The sequence below is a fragment of the Neocloeon triangulifer genome, unplaced genomic scaffold (assembly GCF_031216515.1).
Source record: "Neocloeon triangulifer isolate White Clay Creek 2 clone unplaced genomic scaffold, ASM3121651v1 ptg000002l, whole genome shotgun sequence".
NCBI lineage: Eukaryota > Metazoa > Arthropoda > Insecta > Ephemeroptera > Baetidae > Neocloeon > Neocloeon triangulifer.
The window spans coordinates 5,620,282-5,641,634 of record NW_026775545.1 but is presented as its reverse complement, the minus strand read 5'-3'; the positions used below and the strand labels follow the sequence as shown (position 1 = coordinate 5,641,634).

The following is a 21,353-nucleotide window of genomic DNA, read 5'->3' as shown; positions in this document are numbered from 1 at the left end:
AAATCGAAAATATGAAGGGATGACACAAAACAACCCTCTGTCTCTCGGAATTGTATAGAAAAGAGGAGCGTCGTCGTCGCGGCAACGAATATCTTTGAAAATGCCTTCGAGTGATGGCTGAAGAAGAAGAAGGATTAGGATGGTAATTATACCACCACTGTCTGCCGTGTTGATGACGCCGCTGCATTTCAGCCGCCGGCCACTGCCTGCTTTCTCGCTCTGTTAAAATGAATGTACGCCAAGGCGGCCCAATCAACTGATTATTATAAACTCCGGAGAAAAATTACACGCCGAAGCTGCCATGAATAATTAGCTCGCTGGCTTTTGGCAATGAAAAATTCGTATATATAACCCGCGGCCCGCTCGCAAAAAAATATTATCACTGCTGATGAGCTTTGTTCTGTGGCCCTCCCCTACCGAGTAAGGGATTAGCAGCTCATTTCGACCGGAGTGAAAAATTGAAATGAACGAGGAAGTATAGACAGCATTCCAAATAAATGGCCACATCGGTATTCATTTTTTTCCGCAGATCTTCCGCAGTTTCTTTGCAATCTATTGAAATAAAATGCTTAATTAATCCAGTACTAAAACGACAAAGCCATTTAAAATATATCAAGTATGTTAAATGGTACTTGTCAAATTTGATAGCAAGTACAACATATTATTAAACCTAGGAAATAAGTCGTGTACATTTTTGCAGTCCCTTTTGTCCTGGGAGGTCACTAGTTATTTGCAAAAAGCTCGTATTCTTTAAGAAATAGACGAAGAGTTTGTCATTATGGACTGCCAGGTTCGCTAGGAATAAATTTTTTTAGACCCAAAATATAGTCGTGAAAAAATTTGCACTCCTGGTGAACCTGGCAGTCCTTAATGACAAATTTATCGGTTATTGCTAAAAGACCACGATTTTACAAATACTGACACAGGCCGCCAGATTGGCGGTTAGTCCTAACACAAAGCGATGACTTTAATTTATTTCAAAATTTACGTTTGTTACTATTTAATCCATTCGGTAGTAAGATTATTGTTCTATTCAAGAGACGAAGATTTTACAAATACTCACACAGGCCGCCAGATTGGCGGTTAGTCCTAAAGCAAAGCGACGCCTTTAATTTTTTTCAAAATTTAGGTTTGTTATTATTTAATAGACGATGTTTTTGTCATTATGGACTGCCAGGTTTGCTAGGAATAAATTTTTTTAGACCCAAAATAAAGTCGTGAAAAAATTTGCAGTCCTGGCGAACCTGGCAGTCCTTAATGACAAAATCATCGTTAATTTCTTAAAGAATACGAGATTTTTGCAAATAAAATTTTTGACCTACAAAATAGTCGTTTAATTTTGCATTCCCTTTTGTCCTGGGAGGTCACAAGTTATTTGCAATAAGCTCGTATTCTTTGAAATAGACGATCAGTTTGTCATTGATCAAAATGTCGTAGGTCACAGGTCAAGGTCACTAAATTGCATTTTGAATATTTATGCCCGTTTTCCCAAAAAAGTATATTTTTTATTTTTTTTTTTGTTTAAATGCAAAAATTGTAGGCCGTTAAATTCTACATTTTAACAATAAAAATTGAAAAAAAATATATTTTAAAATTGACATTTAATATTTTTTTGTCAAGGTTGTCCCCACTAAAATTTTTGATTGAATTAAAGTGCGTGTCAGAATATTTTAGGTTTTAAGATAAAATTATTTCCATATAAGATTGCATAGTCTTTTAGATTGATGCAGGCGTTAAAAAGTATTCAATAAAACGTGCCACACAAAACTGGAGAGATAAAAGCATTTTTGTGTCCGGTCGAGCGAACCGTCAAAGAGTTGAACGCAGCATTAATCACGCGTCGACACGAACACGAATCTATCTATCGCGCGTGTGTGGAGGTGAAAAATTGAAACATCATCGCAGTAATGATGGCCCGCGAGTCACAATAAATAAACACAATAAACAAATCGCAGCACTCCCGCGATAATACCGATTATTATTTGTCATGAGAGCTTTCACGATTTTCAAAAGTCACTGGGAACAAAAAAGCCCGAAAGGGGAATCCTGACAAATTTGATGCTTTTGTGAATCTAAAAAATCTAATGCTTTTTCGGTGCGATGGAAAAAATATCAATTGGATGATTCGTGATGTGGATAATACGCGTGATTAAAATGTATGACTCCACAGAATTTGATATTTTTTCCAAATAAATTCATAAGCCTCTCAGTCGGTTCAATCCTCTCCGGTTTCTCCATTCAAACGACAGCAGCACGGTAGCTGATGTGTGGAGATTAACTACATTTTTCGGCCAGATTAATTCCTCTCTGGATATAGATTTTCCTTCTCGATAGTCAAAGACAAAATCGTTCGGGCGTCAGTAATTAACTTAACATACCTTTACTGGCTTAGGCATGTTGGTAGTGAAAATATGTAGATTGTAAAATCACGTACACAAATGCTCCTCCAATATTGCTGGGTTATTATTTTTTCATTCTGTCTCCTCCTCGTGACATTTTAATGCTTTGTCACCTGAGATTTCATCTTTCGAAGTCATTCACCGGTGGATGAGGCATTTTTCTCAGAAGCCGCTGCTGCTGCCATACCAATGAAAATTTACTCTTGGGTGGATTTTTTACCATTTTATGGTAGGTTGAAGATTTTAGAGCATTCAAGCCACATGTATATTGTTGATGTTTTCCCAATTTTGATTTTTTTACAGCATATGATTTACATTTACAAGTTCAATTGCTAAATTAATGAACAATATTTAATTCCAGTTTCATTGGAAAGAGAAATTTTATTTTTTTTATTGATCAAAAATCCCTATATTTAAGGATAACTTTTTTCCGGTTCAATTGCGAAATTGAATTATTTCTTGGTTCTTTCTCATTTTCAAATTTATACTAGACAATATTTTAATTAATCCGATCTCTTGATTTATATCTTTGATCATCAGAAGTGCATTAAATTTAATCAATGGAAAGCATTTAAAAATATGTGATTCAATTTAAGGCCCTATTTAATTTCCATTTTTCATGCATCTTCTTGAATACCACAGCTTACTGGGCTTGTAATAAATTAATTTTTCTGTGATTTTTTTTAACTCCAAAAGCCTTTGTTTGATAGGAAAATATAAAATTATTAGTTGCTCCCTCGACAAAACATGCAGCAAAAACAAAAGGCGGCAACACTCTCGTGCTAATTAAATTTGCTGATGGCAAACTCTGATTTTTAGCTAATTGCAAATTGAGGTCGTTAGTTAGCTTCATCTGCGTAAAAAGATAATGGTACCGTGTGTTGTGTGTGTCGCAGCAACGGATATTAGAATAAATTAGAGTGGCGGCGATCGTTAATGCGAGCAAACAGAGCCCAGCAGCTAGAAGAAGCGGCAGCATCTCATCAGCCGGGATAAACTTTAAGATGTTTACAATTCTATTAATTGTTTCTCGCACCCGCCGTCGTCTTCGTGTTGACTCTCCGAAAGTATACACACTCGCGGATGTGTACGATGGTCGCCAAAGATAATTGAGCAAACAATCCCGTGCGGCAGCGGCACCTTCCACGATGCTAAACATGCTCAGCTTTTTAGTTGGAAATAATTAAAATAGCGACCCGATGCAATGAATTGAATATTGAATGAATGTAATATATTTCTAAAAGTTTGAAGTAATTGAATTATAAGTAACATAAATATTATAGGTGTAAAAGGTTGGTTACTCACATAATAATTTGATAGGAAAAAATAAGAATTTAAAATTTAAAATTAATTATTGGAAATAGATTTATTCATCAATTAAATATATCATATTTTAATACACGTATTTGATTGATTTGTGGGAAAACCAGGACAAAATTAATCATTATGTAAAATATAAATTTATTTGAATTTTTATTTTTTAAATAAAAAATATATTTTTTTATAAAAGTATAATAAGTATTAGTAAATACTGAAACTAAATAAAAAGGAAAAATACAATAGTAATTTTTTTTTTTTTGTATTTTTACTTTATGTTGAAGTTGAAATTATTAAATTTGTGAAGTGGTGGAAATTGATTATGCTAACAAATATTTGAACACTAATAATTAAATTGATACATGAAATTCTAGGTTCACAAACTCATGGGCATGTGTTTGTCTCCGCATTTGGGAAAGCAACAAAGGCCATAATATGCATTTTTCAGGAGCATTTACCAAGAAGACGTATTATTATCGGTGTGTTTATGGCGGCGGCGCGAATTTATCAAGAAGCAGCTTTACGGAATTGGATTATTGAAATAATATGGGCCATTGTTGTATAGCCTCGGACTGGCAAAGCGCTGCTCGTAGTATTTGCGCAAATTAAACGAAAAATGGCAGGTGAAGAGCGGGGCCGGTTCCAGATTGATGATGCCGACCCGGGCAATAAAACATGACGGTCGCTTCCTTTTTAAGTCTCTCTATCATTCATCATAAAGCGTACATATATCTCCCATGGATAACCGCGTGTTTATATCTTAAAAGCAGATATATATTCCGAATTAAACGGCAATGTTCGCCGAAATTATGATGTCGCCGCCGCGAAACATTCGAGCCCATTAAGTGCTGAATTCAGGTAGCAGATTCTTCTCGGAATAATAATGGTAATATTATGATACGACACAAAATCGTTTTGTGCGGCATACCAAAGTATTAAAATTTATTCGCCTAATCACCCTGGAGGAAAACGGCGCGCACCGACAAACGAAAACCAGTGGCCTTTTTATTTTGGCGCTCGTTTTATTGCCGGCCACTCGTCAAATATAAATTTTTATCCGTCTGAAGCGGCACAAGGTTTGGCCAGTTATTTTCGTCAACCTGAGCAATTAAAAGGTTATAATACGAATTTCGGCTTAATTAAAATTGCAGGCCGTCTTTCCAAGTGGGGGCAATTATCCCCTGCTTAAAATAGAAGCTCGTTTCCCGCAAGGTTGAATCAGCTATTATTGTTTTCTAATTGCACGCGGAATTTCGGATTACGGTGGCTATTATTTTGAACAAGATCTCGCCTTTTCGGCGCAAAAAATGTGAAAGCCCGCGTCCCAAATAAAGAACCGGTAGAGCACAAGACCGGAATATTAAATTGCAAAGGAGCATCTCTCACAAGTTGTTCGCATTTCGCGAGACGGAACAAATTTATATACATCCGTAGTTGCTGCTTTTGAAGTGAAGTTTTCGGTATTTGCCGAGACAATGCCCAAATTAAGGAAGGTGTGTTCACTCATTACGTCCACCACGCTGGACTAAAAATGCAGAAAACACAGCCAGCATCTCAACTCCTGCGCGGAAGAAATGCTCCTCCATGCACGAGGCGAAGTTAAATGTAGCATAATTGCAAGTCAAACACAAAACTTAATGTGTATCAAGCTCGGAGATGAGAGACAGACAGCGTGGATATTTGCGAAGGGGAACACCAAGATTGACTAAAGATTAGTTTAAAACACTGAATATCAATTGAAACCTAATAAAACAAAAAAGTATAAAAAATCCTTTGATTTTTATCCTAACTAAATATTCAATACAATTTGAAAAAATATGTGAAAGCAATAATTATATTTTTTAATCGCACTTTTTAATTTCTTTACATCTTGCTTTTGAAATTGTAACGATCTTGAGGCAGGTTCATAAATAAAAAGAAATGTTATGAAATATATTTTTAATTTTAAAACTGAAAGGGATCAGATAAGAAAAATTAACAAGATTTTAAACCAATTAATTCGTTTTGTTAAAATCACCGTCTTATTGGCCTCAAAAAGGGAGATCCGAGTTGTTGGCCCTTGAGATTAAGTAAGCCAGTGTGCTTCCGCTGGTGCCATTACCAAGACAGATACAAAGAAATTATTTAGTCTATTAAAATTTTTACCTGACTATTCTGCTGAATTGTCCTCATCTCAATGATTTGAAAACGTCTCTTTTTGCAAAACGTGCGTTTACAGGTATGCAACCCGCTGAGTTTTGAACCCTCGATGGTTGCATACATTTTACATTTTGAGGTTCTGAAACGATAAATCCAACCAAGAACCAAATTTCTAGATTTTTATTTCAATTCATACGGGGGTGTTCCCCCTCGCTGAGGGCGAATCTGGGAGACGATGAGACAAACAGCCGTCCGGTGGCGGAGGCGAATATCTCTCGGCGTGTATATTTGTGCATCTGGGAGTTTAAACATGTCCACAACAAGAGTGAAACTGGTGATTGTTGATGAGTACTTATCAAGAATTAAGACGACGACGTCGCCGCCGAGCCGCCGCTCTCGGCGGCGGCCTTAGCTGCATGTGCGGTTGGCAAACACTATTAACTAAAACACAGAGGCGGAAGCTATCACAAACAGACCAGAGACACATCATCATCTTCGTTGTTATTATTATTAAGACGCGCGCGCACGGCCGTCCTGCCCGAGAATAAAGACGGCATGCATGTTTAACTGCTTGTACTTCTGCACGAGTTAACTCTTAATTCCCTTATATTCCGGGATGAGAAATATACGTGCGCGCACGTGGAGGGAGGCTAGGCAACCACGTCGGCAGGCAGACCACAATTACATTCAACAAACAATTCGCCCAGGACGTCCCGGGCCTAATGCATCTCCATCCATCGGCTTCTGTTCCTGCTCATCTCCTACGCTTGTGGTCTTCTTTGAAGTGCGCGCGGATTTCGGCCGCTTTATCCGACGCCAGGTTGATTTTTACACAGAGCGAGTTAAGAGCGTGGGCGTGCACTTGCTCGAGTCCAATAAAGGGAAAGTATTTGTGAGAGAACGAGGGAAGGATAGATTTTTTTGTTATAACAATAATTTTTTAAATTCAATAAAAAAAATTTAAGTGCATAGAAATCTTAAATTCATTTTTTTTTAATTAAGTATTAATGCGGCTAATCAGTATTGACTACTGTTGACTTGTACATTAAGAACTGTTTTAAAAATGTTTGGTGATTTATTAATAAATTAAGCACATGTTTATATCTGTTTCTCAATGAAATTGGATGAAAATCAGTGAAATATTGGGCTTTCGTTTTTCTTTTTTACATTCTATGCTTGTAATTTAGTTTAATTGGGTTACCACAATTTAACCTGCACCTACTAGATATACCATACCTTGATAAAAAAATTATTGTTTCATCTACAAAGAAAGTGAGAGAAGAAGCAGAAAATTATATTTATTTAATTTTTTATATTTTAATTATCACAAGCACCTGAAAAAATTTGTGAATTATTTTACTCATTATCGATGTTCGATGTTCTACCAATTAGATTAGATTATTACAAAAGCTAAAATTGCACTATAGTTAAGTTATCAAAGCTTCATTGATATTCCCATTCCAATGATATTCAATTGTACTACTATTATATTAGTCTTTCAGACAATTTATTTAAGACTTTTTGTTTATTATTCACGGAAAGGCAGCTGAAGTTGGTAAATTACTGGAAATAATTAGGTTGAATTTCGGTCAAAAATTGTCGTTTTTAAAGAAAATATAAAAGTTTTGCTTATTTTTTATTTTGTTTAAATATTATAAATATTACATATGTAGTTTACTTAAAATAAATTTATTTTTTTCAACAGCAAATTGTTTTTTATATATAATTTTATTTGCTTTATATTATTTAATTTTATTAAGATTTTAAATTTACAATCTTTAAATTTACTTTTAGTTTACATATAAATCTTTATTAATTATTAATTATAAATACAACGGCTCGATTGTAATATGCGTTGTATGATTATCAAATGTAGAATCCTGCTACGATAATTAGAGCCTCCTATAATGATTCAATTTTTAATTCTACTCTCTTATGAAATAATTCATTACATATATTCTGTGATCTTACAAATTCAAAATTAAGAGACTTCATTATTATAGTCTGAAAAAACACCAGCCATGATAATATAGTGTGTTTGATTTTTTTGTTGAGTGCGACGCGGTCATAGATTTCGTAGGCTCCAGCTGTGTCCGAAACGTGAAACACGCACCACCACACGGCGCTTTATGGTTTTGTCACATCTTAAAACATTTCAAAATTATTACATTTAAACACAGTGATGCCTATTTTGTTCACACACACGCTCTATTTGGACGTGGCCGGGCGAGTGACAAAATAATTTGAGAAAAGCAGTGACCAGCAGAGCTTGTTGTGTGGCGCGGAAAAAGACGATTAATAATTTCCTCGCGCATTCCTTTCGCGTCGAACTGACGATCCTGGCGCGAGATAAGCAGTCTGCCAGTGGCCGAGCATAAAAGAGCTACTGTTTCAAACGAATAAATCATTGGCAGTGAAAAATTGTCGCTCGCCCGAGCATAAATAATATTTGATAATCGGTAATACGATCTTACAAGTGGTCATATTGTGAGTCGTGTCTGGTTTTATACCAGGGGAGAGAAGAGCGAATAATAAAACGAGGCGCGCACAAAAATATGATATATTTTAGCCAATGACTAATGGCACTGGCCTATTCAAATATTTTAAAAAGAGACGTTCCCCGGCACGAAAAATTAATCTCCGATGCTCACTTAACGTTTGAGTATAAATGTGTGCGTGACCAGCAAGGTCAAAGGATGATGACGGATGTGTTTGTGATCCTTCCGTTGGAGGAGGCGAGTGGGTGGCCACCTCCTTTGGCCAAAGAGATGTATCAAATTTTCAATACATTTTACAAGTTTTCTACGAAATCGAGATATTTCACGGCGAATAAAAATAGCACCTGGATATTTTATATGTTTTTTTTATATTTGTTGAAGTATTATTTACACGTAGTCAAATGAAATTGTCTACCTAAAGGAGATTATTTTTTATTCAGAAGAAGTAAAAGGTGGGAAAAAAATTACTGAAAGTTAAATTTTATTGTTTTTCTTATCTAAATCCACCATATATTGATCATATTTATGGCTGTAGAGGTTTACTATTCATTTTTGTAAAATTTAGCCAATGTTAAAATTGTTAATAATATAATTGCACGATTCATGTGATCATTTGAAGATTTTGAAACCTTAAAGCAGCATGGAAAGGTCTAATCAAGAAAATTTTGCCATTGTATTGCACAACTTTAGATAATACAAATAATATAGGCAACAGATCAAAGACGAAAAGCATTATTCACTTATTCGACAAAAAAAGTAAATTTTTGATATATCTTCATAAAAATTCAATTATAATATCAGTAATGAACAAAAATAGTTAACAATTTATATATTTTAATTATTTCCTCTATTATCTGAATTGAAAGTATGTCTTGCTTATTTGATTCACATCCATGAATTATTTTTGTGAAATCCTTTTAAACATTCTTCACAGCTGATCGAGATGTTCAAAGAGTGAAATCCGATGCTCCTCTCACACGGAGCACCACTTGTCAGAAGTGCATATAAATATGCATTATTCTAACTCTCAGCATCTACATTTTCTCTCCAAAGGTGCAAAAACGCGCGTCTTCAATTGCACACACGCGTGTAAATAAATCCGACTCGTCTCACGCGGAAAGGGTGCTGCCGGCGAATCAAGAATAAATTAATAAACCAACAAACACACACGGGAAACAAAACGCGCGCGGGCGTGCTATGCGCGAGCTAGGGCGACGAATTCAAGAGGCAACACAAAAGTAAAGTGAGAGGCAGGCGCGCATTGACGCAAGAGTAATTTTACAAAGAGTGCTCTCCGCTCGGCACCGGCAATTCGATACCTCGGAAAGGGTTTGGATTTCAAAAATCTTCCTTTCGCGCCGATCGCAGCCGAGCAACAACCCTTTTCCGCTACACACCAAATTCATATTTTGCGTTGCCTCTTTCGCGAAATATATCAGATCCCCTTTCTGGATCCACTTTCTCTCTGTCGATCAAATTCATCAGCAGCAAAAACCGGCGCGCTCTTCGCGCTTCAAACGAGCTGACAGCCTTTTGATTTTGCTGGTGGCGAAGATTTAACAACGTGAACACGCGCGCCAATGACTTGTTTATTAATGATAATTATTTATGCGAGAGCGCGTATTTGGTATAGAAGGTGGGAGATTTCACACTTTTCTCCCTTGATATTTTGCTAAAGATGAATTTGTGGAGCTATTTCATGTCCTTTATATTACTTATTGGATCACATTAAACCTTTTTTGAACAGTTTATGAGCAATAAATATAATTCAAATTTGGAAAAAGTATGGGTTTGGGTTTGGGAAAAAAATGAAATAAAAGCATTTTCATCATATTTAATTTTCTAATCTTTCAAGACCCGCCACGAGGATTAATCATAAAATAGTTTTTAATTACATTTTAGTGATGATTTTTAAGATTATAAACATTTTTTTATAGGGTATGAATCAATTAGCAACCGTTGTGTATGTTGTATATTGAAAAAAACTATTCTTAAATAAAAGCAAATTCTTACCCATTAGGTAGAATTTCTATCGAATGGTTTAACACTAGCAAATGTGAATAAAACTATCTCCTATTATTTTCTTGAAATTTGGGTAGAAGTAAATTAGTGAAATCTTTTTAATTTTGAACTTAAACTTTGTTATTTTTTTAAGACACTAAAAATATAAATAAATAAATTTTTTTTATGAATTCATAATTAATTGTTTAAGCAATCAATAAAATAAAATGAAACCAACATGTTATAAAATTTGCATTTACCCACGCGCTGCCACTGTAGCCATTTCTGGCAAGTCCCCAACTTTGTCTTTATCTCTTAAGCACACGTCTTGAATTTCAATAAATAATTGACGGCGCCAGCACAGATAATGCGTCGATTATTTCACGTCAAAAGAGCCGAAGCTCTGAAGGGCGGAATCCCTTTTCTGCCGACTTAATCCAATTGACGGCGAGCAGTTAATATGCTGATAGCGTGGAACTTCTTCTTCGTCAAACTCTTGAGCACACACTTTATTTGCGTAATGAGGAATAATTTGCTTCGGTTTGGACTTGTCGAAAAAGTGCACAAGGAGAGAGAGAGCTGCTGACTGACGACTTATTAAAATTCAAACTTGTTCAGCAGGTATTGCAAGCAAGCAAACGTATCCCGCTTTTAATGAATCCCGCGAACGCAAAGTCAAATAATACCAGCCTGAGTTTCAACTCCAATGTGTCTGCAGCTCTGAGCACGGCATGCAAATGAATCTTGGGCTTCGTCTCGATAAATTTATATATCATTGGTGGTGAAAAGTAGAAAGATAAGCAAAGAGCAGTTCCCTTCTCTTGCAGGGATAAAATAATTAATTCCAATGTTTGATTCCTTCGTTCATCATCATCAAGGGCTGTGCAGATTTAAGTGGAGTGTTTATATAATTAAATAACTTTACTATTCTAAAAAATAATTGTTAATTTATACAATTTTTACGTTTCTCTAATTAAAACGATAATTAATTTTAAATTTATTTTAAAATCTTTGTCTTAGATATTTATTATTTTTCCATAAGTTTTATAATCATAAAAAGTGTATTCAATAAATTCAATTATTTAAATATACTTAATGCAGCAAATTTCAAAAATTAAATTAAATCGAAAGTATTATAGCGTTTAGCAAATATATAAGAGTAATGTATAAACAAGTGAAAATTAATATTTACCAGTAGCAGTTGTTGGTGATTAACAATTATTTCTCTGTTGCAAAGAATAAAAATAATTTGGGAAGGCTTTTCTGCTATGTAACTTTGTATAACTTGTTTTCAACATACGCGACGGATGGGTTATTTTTGATCAAGAATGATTTCGAAAAATCTTTGCAAGTGGTTTTGTCTTCTATATCAATAAATCACCCTCCTCACCATTTTTTTTTCTAAATATTTAATTTAAATATAAGTTTAAAATTATATTTATTGATATCACAGAGGCAATTATTCTGCCCATGTCTTTATGCCTGCTTTTGCCTTTCATGCAATATCAATTTCAATAGTCTCATATCAATTTGATACAATACCAAATCAAATTTTCAAGTAAATTTGTGTGTAATTTCTTAAGCCCCCTAACTAAGAACTGAAATTTTTTGCTTGTTACTCACATTAATTAGCATTATTGTTGTTCACAATACAAGTTTAATAGACTTAAAATAAAATATATTGCTGAGAATATTTCAGGCAAAAAAGAATATTGAATGTGGGAAATGATATTTCTCAGGCTGAATGATTTGTAAGAGGACGATCTTAAATCTTAACTAAGTAAATACTAATCTGACCGCAAGGCAAAATTAGCTCGCCGGTCAAGTTTACTTGGATTTAAATTTAACTTGGCGCTCACTACGTTTGACTAAGCGACTTAAGTCAATTAAGCTCAATTGAGCGCTACAGTTGTATTCATTTATTTCAGTTAGAAGCAGTTAGAAGATTAACTTATTATGGTTAATGTAATGAACCCAACTTAAGTGGTCCAGGTTAAAACAAACAGCCTTCAAAATGTCATGGTGGGTTTTAAATTAGCCCGAACTAGGTTTGGTCTATATAGGTCGCTTTAAATATAATATCAGAATGATTTATAATGAAACAAGTAATATTTTTTAATAGGTACCTATATATTTTTATTTTGAAAATATGTAGCAAAATTCAAGATGTTTGCAGTTTTTGCTATTAGTTTCCACCAGCAGCCGGGGGAGCGGCGGGAGCAGCGGGAGCAGCGGCCGCAGGAGGAGCGGGAGCAGCGCCATCGAGAGCAGCGGGCTTTTTCTCTTGCGTATTAGCGGGATTTTTCTCTTGCTTATTAGCGGTATCAGCAGACGAGCCTTTGGCGAGAGGAGCACCCTTATTCCTTGAATCTTTGGTTAATTTCCTCTTTGGCGCCTTCTTAGGTGATGATTTTGCACTCGGCTCATTGTTGGGTTTCTTGTCAGAAGCCGCAGCAGCCGCAGCAGGTCCAGATGTATCAGGGCCAGATTTCTTATTGCCAAGATTTTTTTGTTTAGCAGGTTCCGGTTCTGGTTCAGGCTCTGCCTTAGCGTGAGTGCAGATCACCACAAGGGCGACGGTGAAGAAAAGTACCTGAAATTAATAAAGAAATTAATGGAATATAGTAAAAATTTGTATCTTATGATAATGATATCAAAATATATGGTTGACATTGCATTTAGGTGTAAAAATTTCAGATATAGAGTTCAGTTTGATATAACTTTTCCTTCTTTTTAAACAGCTTACTTTCATGCATTTAAAAGATTCAAACCAGATATTATGCATGTCTAGAAAAATTCAATATTTCATAGAAGGATATAACCGTTTCATTCTACTTTCAATTAGAATTTGGATATCAAATTTCAACACTTATATGATTCCATAACTATCATGATAGTTTTGAATTTATTCACATTGAAATAAAGGTTCGAAATATTTTTGAAAAAATTTTACTTACTACGGTGGCGGTACGCATGTTGCTTGGTTCTCTGGTGAGTTGCCTCTGAAAGTTAAAGTTGATGCATGCCAATTTATACTGATATGGCACAGGATGCTCTAAGGTTGCAGATGAAAAGGACAACGATCGCTAAAAGTTGTGACGCACTTTTTCCTCAGGAACTACAATATAGTAAAATGCAAACTGATTTTTCCACGCTCTAGTACGTTTTGTTTTTAATTTTCATGTGCGTCACAAGCGAAATTGCGCCGGATTTCCGATTTTCGACCGAAAACTATCGCGTACGTATGTTGTTGAAAATTTGCAACGAGTAGAAAATATTGTTTTTCATATGTTTTATTGAACCGTGGGATCTGTTTTTCAGGCCAAGGACTTTGTAGAATTTGCGGCAATTTAGATTTTGTTTTGATCTGCAGAACTCGGTCGCTGGGACTTCTCGTTACTTATGGAAAACGTTGTTCCCCCAACCTCCGTCTATTTGTGCAGCAAATTTTAAGAACTGCTAAAATTTGTTGACGAAAATTTTTTTCTAGAAGTAAATTTTTACATTTTGAATTTTTAAGTGTAGCCTTCAAAGTTTAGTTGTAAAGTTTCTTTTACGTTACATTATCAGGCATTTATATTGCTGAAGTACATAATTTATTCAGTCAAAAGTTTTTTATTTTACGCTACCATTTTACAACAGTGTAAAACAATATTTGAAAATAAAATATTATTACTCATTAGAAAAATATATACAATAATTAGTATTAGTGGGATTATTCACCATTATTTCACCCTAAATTGGCTTGCCCTGCATTTTTATGTGAGTTCCAATCATTCTATATTTAAATATTATTATTTACAAATTGCCGACCGTGCTAATGGTATTATTGTGAGAGAGTCGTGTTGTTGCATTTGGTTTAATAGTGGATTAAAAGAGTAAGTTATAAGTAGACAAGAATAAAAATTCGATTATGAACTTAAAAAATGGATAATATTTTAGTCGACTATACTACGGTGGCTTATTGAATTATATTTTAAAAAGAGAGACGCTCACGAAAGACAAAACCGGTCGATGTTTTTCTTGCCGATTTAAAGAATTTGAAAAAAAAAAAAGAAAAAAAATTGAAGAATTTATTGGAATATATCATATTATTAGATAAATTTCGCTACTCTCCATAACAAAAATATAATTTCACCCAGATCACTCAAGTAAAACAAGTATTCATAAGTTATTAATTTTGCGTTTTCGTCTGTCTTTCATCAATAAAAAATATTTACTAAAAAAAATATACAGATACTCAATAAATTAATTTAATGACTCACAATTCTAGTAAATATATGAATATATGTTTCATTGCCACAATTATAGTCACGTCATCTTTTTTATCAACTAGATTGATCATATGCTATAAGTTTGATTTTACTGCTTTTTATAATTTTTAGGCAAGCATAAGTTAGTGAGAAGTTCTGTATTAAGATTTTATTTACCAGCAACAATGAGAGCAATAAAGTTGAGACAACTTCCAAAGTATTGCGTTTGATTCAGGTATATTTAATGAGATAAAGTAGGTCTAAAAGATGCTGTTTTTAAATTTATTTTCACGCAAAAACCAAAAATTTAATTGCAATTTTCTAGTCATCGAATTTATTAAGGCCTCAGGGTTACACCAGCGTTGCTGGCGATCCATTGCATGAAATAGGTGACTCTGGTGAAGACTTGTGGGTAACCAGACGCGCAACCAGCAAAGCCAACGTGAGAGGCAATTCCTATAAGAGTTGGTTTTCCATCAGTTTCCAAGATCGTCAAAGGGCCGCCGTTATCTCCCTTAAAAAAAAAGAATAAAGAAGGTGGCTAAGATAAATACTATAATCTTTTTACGTAACAAATGGATTTGCCTCCAGTACCACTTGTGCACAATTGAGAGTTAATGGTGGGGGTGTAATATTTGTAACTGGTACACACAGAATTGGTAATCACTGGCATCTGTGCGAACTTCAGGAATTGACTTGCACCACTTGTGTCTAGAAAAACGGTCCAATTTTCCGTTACAGTGCAAATTTATCCAAGTTCTCTTTACCCGAAGTTTTTCCCCAGCCTGAAGCGGTAGCCTGTTGTGCAGCGTACGTCACGCCGTTTACAAGGTCAGAGAGTTTTGGCAGACGAGCCACTTTGATTGTGTCTAAGTTTAACATTGAGAGTTTCGAGTGAGAAATTTGACAATCTTGAATTCTGTTTAAAAAAAATGGAAATGGCTCGTTTTTGTCAAAGGGATTAATTGGAAAATTAATAGCGTATTTTTTAATCAAAGAAAATGTCCTCAAGTCAGAAGTGTTTTATGCTATTATTACTGCTCGTTTGAACTGCCGAGGGCAGCTTGATGAGGCCTATGTTGTTTTCTGCGGTTGATGGGTTGTAACCTGGGAACACAATTGCACTCTGGGAGGTGAAACACTGGCTGCCCGTGGTACTGGAAGGGTTTGTCCAGTCCAATGTACCCACGCACACTTTGAAGCTTGTGCGACTAAAATAATAAATGATAAGTTAAATCCGATATAGATTTGGTAAAATATACCCGTCCTCTTTAACTTACCCAGAAACGCAGGCCGCAGAGGTCACAACGTAAGTATTGCTGATCAGAGTACCACCACATAAGTTTGTACCATCTCCCAAAATGAATGCCTGGTAAGGAATCTGTCCGAGAACAACGTTTGTTCCTCCAACAATTTGAGCACCGATCCCATTTGGTGGTTTTGCCCCGGCACGAGTGTCGACTGTTGGCAGCTTTGGCTTTATTACTTCCTTTTTAGGTTTTTGGGCTAAAACCTGGGAACATTTAGCAATTGAAATATGCGTTAATTTTTTTTGTAAACAAATAAAAAATGTGTTACCACAGCGCATATTGCTACAAGCAGTAGAAGAAACTTCATCATTCTTGGACTGTTGGTCCAGTAAATGCTTTTTTGGGTGAATAATGTGATGTCTGTCGGTGAACTCCCAATTGCTTCGAATTCCTTAAATTTTATAAATGTCCAATAGCTCAAACTGTATTTTAATTCAGAAATTTTTTTAGTTGTACAACATTTTATTTCTTAAAAGAAAAACTTCAACTCATATTGCTAATATTGACAATTTTTTAGTCAAATGAGTAAAATCAGTTACATAGCAGAATAAATTCCATTTAAAATTGGCAAAAAAATTTATGCGTTTTGTTCTTAATTAATCTTGCATGTTATTGTCATTTCTGAAAAATCCAACAGGTTTTAACTTTCCATAAGGTTATGGTATAATCCATATAAGCAGCATGAAAAAAAATAATGTAACTACAGGCTTCATAATGAACTGATAATCATTTGGTCATAATATTAGAGAAATTCTTTCCGCTTATTCAACAATCATATATTATGATTTATGATACTTTAGTGGCATTTTTGACCTATCAGTCCATCACAGAGGCAACCACAGCAATTAATTAACAAGACATTTTACTAAAAATTATTTGATATTCCTTAAGTGAGCTTGATAATTAAAAGGTTTAATGTGGATAAATGTAATAGAATTAATTATTTTGCAAACAATCTGAACTAAAACAAAATTCTAGAGCTAATTATTTTTCAACCATAATAGAATACAGTAAAATCGTATCGTACCCTTATATAATCATTTATAAATTGAATTTGGGCTTTCTAATATCGTTGAAAGACAGATACATAGTGGCGAAAATTTATGCATCAAGTTTTTTAAAGCAAATTGTTAATCAATAAATAAGAAATGTTTTTTAACAAATGCTTGGAGCATTATTAATATATCTGTCAAGTATACTTACAAACGTGTATGAGCGGTACATTGGTCTGAAAATTTCTATCGGTGCATGCCCTTTTATACTGAAATTCTTCCCATGATGTGAAATTTGAATAGCTAAGTCGCGCCGCCGGATTTCCGATTTTTGCTCTGAAGCTTTTACGAAACTGTTTGAAACTTTCACAACAATTAAAAATGTTGCAATCTATTAAGCGCTTTGCACCATGGGATGTTTTACAGGCCAAGGACTTCATAGAACTTGTTTTGTTTTGCGCTGGAAAATCGGCAACCGGATTCGTCGTGCAAAACTTTGTGTTGCTACATCTCTCAAAATGTGAGCAGAAAATTAAATACGCCAAAATTGTAAATTAATTGTTTAAAAGTTTTGCAAAATTAAAAAAAATTGTCAATTGAAAATTTTTAATTATTTGAGCATAATCAAAATTTTAAAATATTTTTAGGAAAAATTGACAGGTGTGCTTTAATTCTATTTTCTTTTTTGTCGTAAATATCTGCATTATTTGATTAAAATATAACATTGTAACTTCAATGTCTTGATTGATTTTGAAAAGACATCAAAACATTTTTTTTTTAATATTGACCAACAAACTTATATTTTAAATAAAATATAACAAATTTATAAAATAATAAAAAAAATTAATCACAATAGGAATTTGTGATACCAAATGACTTAACATTTGGACATATAAAAGATTAATTTTAATGTCTGCTCAGGCAGCGTTGCAAAAAGCGACTGATATTGATTGAGATATTTTACGTGTCGGCGAAAGATGACATTTCAATTTGAAACAATGCCCCTTTGTGGGGGGTAAATAATTCCACGGGTTGCCATTGTCGCAGGGCAAAAAGTGTGCGCCCAAAATGTGGTGGAAAAAAAACTGGGCCAGCTCGGCGGGAGGTCGCGCCGCAGCTTTGGCGATTTTATATAATTAATTCATGAGGCTGGAATGATTTTCCTCGGTTTATTTCTGCGTAAAAAATTATAAATGAAAAATAGGACTGAAAGGCACCGACAAATAAATAAATAAATAAATACGAAGATGATGTAGAGGGACTACCGTGGCAAATAATAAATAGGTCCAGATATATCCATACAATGCGAAGAGACACTCAGAGCAGTATATTTATTGTTTTATTGCATGTAAAAATTTATTCTTTTTATTTCAGAGGTGGACATGTGAGCAGAAATGATTGAGAGTGCAGCCGGTGGTGTAATAAATAATCCCATACCTACCACACACTCGATTTTATTCTTTCCTTCTACTGGCCACTATGCTACACAGGTTGGAGACAAAGCCCTGCTTTTATGTAAGCGAAGCTCCTCGCCCACCTCTGTGCGAGAGTTGTAATAATTTTTTATTGTACTCTCTCGCCGTATCCGCCAAGTCATGCTTTTACGGCTGCAAGCCCGGCCGTAAAAATATTGAAAATTAAAGTTTAATAGTATTAAAGGCAATAATAAAAGGATTGGATTCCGCATAATGTTTTGGTACAGGGGCAGGGAGTGCCATTGCTGGCTGATTGTAAAAGTAGTGGGATCTCATAATCGTACCTTTAGTTGGATTTCCTACTGATTATTACAGGTGTTTCAATATGGCATAAATTACTGTTGGCAATTATATATGAAATTTATATGAAATTGATGGCAAACATTTCGGGACTTAATCCTTTTATTAATACATTAAATATACCAAATATACATTAAAATTTTCGAATATTATCATATTTCTATTCAATCTTGTGTTATGATATCATAAATTAAAAATTCTATTTGATTTCATTTTTCAAATAGTTGGCATAATAAAAAATGGATTACGTATGATGCAAATATAGGTATTTATTTAAATAAAATGTTTTTATTTTGTTTATATGACAAATGCGATAATTTTTTTATATGTATCAATACATAAATATAGTATATAGTATATATAAATATAGTCTTGAAACAGCGATGCAGCGGCATCACTTGCATGCAGATGAGGGGCGACAACAGAAAAGTGCATTCATTTGCTGCAGCTTCAACTGCTGGGCCACCGCTGAGAAAAGATCAAAGTGGTTTCGCAGCATTGAGAGTCGCTGCCTGATCTGCTTTGACAAGTGACACAATTGTTTCCAATAAAATAAATTACCAACGCAACTGGTTGCTTTTCAGATAGCATAAGTTGAAAGTGCGTAAGAAAGTAAAAAATAACCATTGAAAATATAAAATCAATATCATATTTCATACAAAATTTCGGTTAACAACAGTTTTTATTTTATTTTCAAACTGATATAACAGTAATTGGGCATTGAAATATAATAAATTCTTGGGAATCATATTTCAATTGTAGAGGAAAAAAATAAAATGGTGTTTCGTCTTGGTATTGCAAAACTTTTCATTAATACAATTAGCTGTCAATACTCATTCCTACTAAAAAGGCAGAATTTATTTAATTGCAAAATGAGTGAGACGCTAACAACCGGTTGCTGATTGAAGGATTGATTGTTTGATTGACAGACACTTAGGTAATTACAATTCAGTCAACGATGGACACAACAAGGAGGAGCAAAAACTCGTATTTCTTTTGCAATTGAGAACTTGCAGTCATCAGACTTTGAATCTCACAATCATGAGAATGAAAATACCATTAATTTAAAATAAATTTATTAGATAAAAATTATGTTCAATATACTCAAAAAATTAATAATTATTGAAAACTTTTATCTCTTCAATTTTTTCATTTTTTCACAAATTATTTATGAAAAATATTATAAAAAAAAAATATCACAATTTTTTTTTATGTATTTGTGTGGTAGTTTCCGATACTGAATAAAGGTTTGCGGCCAATAAATATTAATTAATGCTTTGCTCGCAGGTTTAATGTTCACGTCAGTCAAACATTTTGAATATGAAAAAAAAATCGTGTGGATATCCAAGAGTTGTTTCACCTTTGGCGATTTGAGGCTAAAAATCAGCGTAGGAGGCGAAATGAGCCCCAAAAGCCGCGGCATTATAATTACACCGGATTCCAGCAAATCAAACACAGACAAGTTGTCGAGGCCGAGAGCAGAGAGCGAACGATCGGAACGATATTTTTCTTTTGATATTAAAAAGCGTTTAAATGTTTAATTTTTTCCATACTCCGCCCCTCATCAGAAAAACATCACTCAACTTGGTCGACATCGAGGCGCACATATGGCAGGTTAATAATAGGCCGAGAGCTACGCCAGGCCTCGCTTTATTATAAATCGGTTATTATGCTCGTCATCTACAGGTCATATTCGAATGATGTACGAGAGAGGAGCACCTCAAATAAATTCGAGGATTTGTTCGGGGGGCCCCATCAGAGTAAATCACGCCCGGCGCTTTGTCAGATTTGGTCCGTCCGTCAGGTGTTGCCGGGGGCGGCCGATCAGCCGTCGCGCAGCCACTTTTGATTGACACCTCTAATTTCGAAACATCACTCACACCGGCCACAATACATACGGCGCAGTGTGTACAGTAAATGAGCAGTTCAGTGGCCGATCTGACGATGATGGCCGCCTCCGGATGGACGACGGTTTTGCCTGAAATTGGCACATGCTGTTGGAAAAACTAAATAAAATCAATCATAAATGGAATAGGTTCAATTTCAATAATAAATATTGAATGGTACATTACTTGAATGAAATATAATTGTTTTATAATAATTAATTTGATTATTTTTTAATTGAGGAGACAGCCATTTATTAAACAAAGCAGTGTACAGTTAATTTCAGTCTCTATTGCAAATGATTATAAATATTTTTGAATTATTAAAATGAAGTAAATTAAGTTACAATGTAATTTGTATTTTAAATTTTAAGGGATGTGAAAATTTGCAAAAATGGGCTGAAAAATCAAATTAAATGTGCTAAAGAAACTTCATCATTTATTATAAAAATAAAAAAATAAATACTTAAAGCAAAAATAAATTATAGGAGAATAAAAAGAGAGGTTTTTTTTTAATTTCCAAGCATTTGTATCAATTTTTCCCAGAAAAAATAAGTGATATACAATAAATAAAATTTAAAAAGAAAGTTTCTAGATATCAATCACTTTTTTAACAAAATAAAATTTGAAAAAATGCACATTTTCGCTTTCAAATTTCTGATCTTCCAAAAACTATCAACATATTAACGAGTCCTTGAACGCACGTGTCGAAAAAGTTGGAAAATTTGCAAGGCTGGGAACAGCAACAAACCATAACTTGGCAGGAAATGAAAACGCACAACCTTC

General features: G+C 34.3%; 1 protein-coding gene across 2 annotated transcripts; it reads right to left on the bottom strand.

The window, feature by feature from the left end:
• Window positions 1-14,868: 14,868 nt before the first annotated feature.
• On the bottom strand, window positions 14,869-17,217 carry LOC132205189 (brachyurin-like). Of its 2 annotated transcripts, none has more exons than XM_059634122.1 (7): window positions 17,121-17,217; window positions 16,186-16,308; window positions 15,888-16,120; window positions 15,646-15,818; window positions 15,375-15,476; window positions 15,176-15,318; window positions 14,869-15,121 (listed from the first exon to the last, which is right to left on the bottom strand). In XM_059634122.1, the coding sequence occupies exons 1-7, from the start codon at window positions 17,139-17,141 to the stop codon at window positions 14,945-14,947; spliced, it is 972 nt and encodes a 323-aa protein (XP_059490105.1). In that variant the 5' UTR covers window positions 17,142-17,217; the 3' UTR covers window positions 14,869-14,944. The 2 variants fall into 2 exon arrangements, with proteins under 2 accessions (XP_059490105.1, XP_059490106.1); XM_059634123.1 differs by having other exon boundaries at window positions 16,186-16,339; window positions 17,121-17,146.
• Between the last annotated feature and the right edge of the window lie 4,136 nt (window positions 17,218-21,353).

Bases quoted from the DNA above. Each gene is read 5' to 3' on its own strand.
- LOC132205189 (XM_059634122.1), bottom strand. From the start codon at position 17,141: ATGTACCGCTCATACACGTTT. The intron at 15,477-15,645 runs GTAATAATAGCA...TGTTAAACTTAG, and splicing joins CTCGGCAGTTCAAACGAGCA to ACACAATCAAAGTGGCTCGT. The intron at 15,122-15,175 runs GTAAAAAGATTA...TTTTTTTTTAAG, and splicing joins GAGGCAAATCCATTTGTTAC to GGAGATAACGGCGGCCCTTT.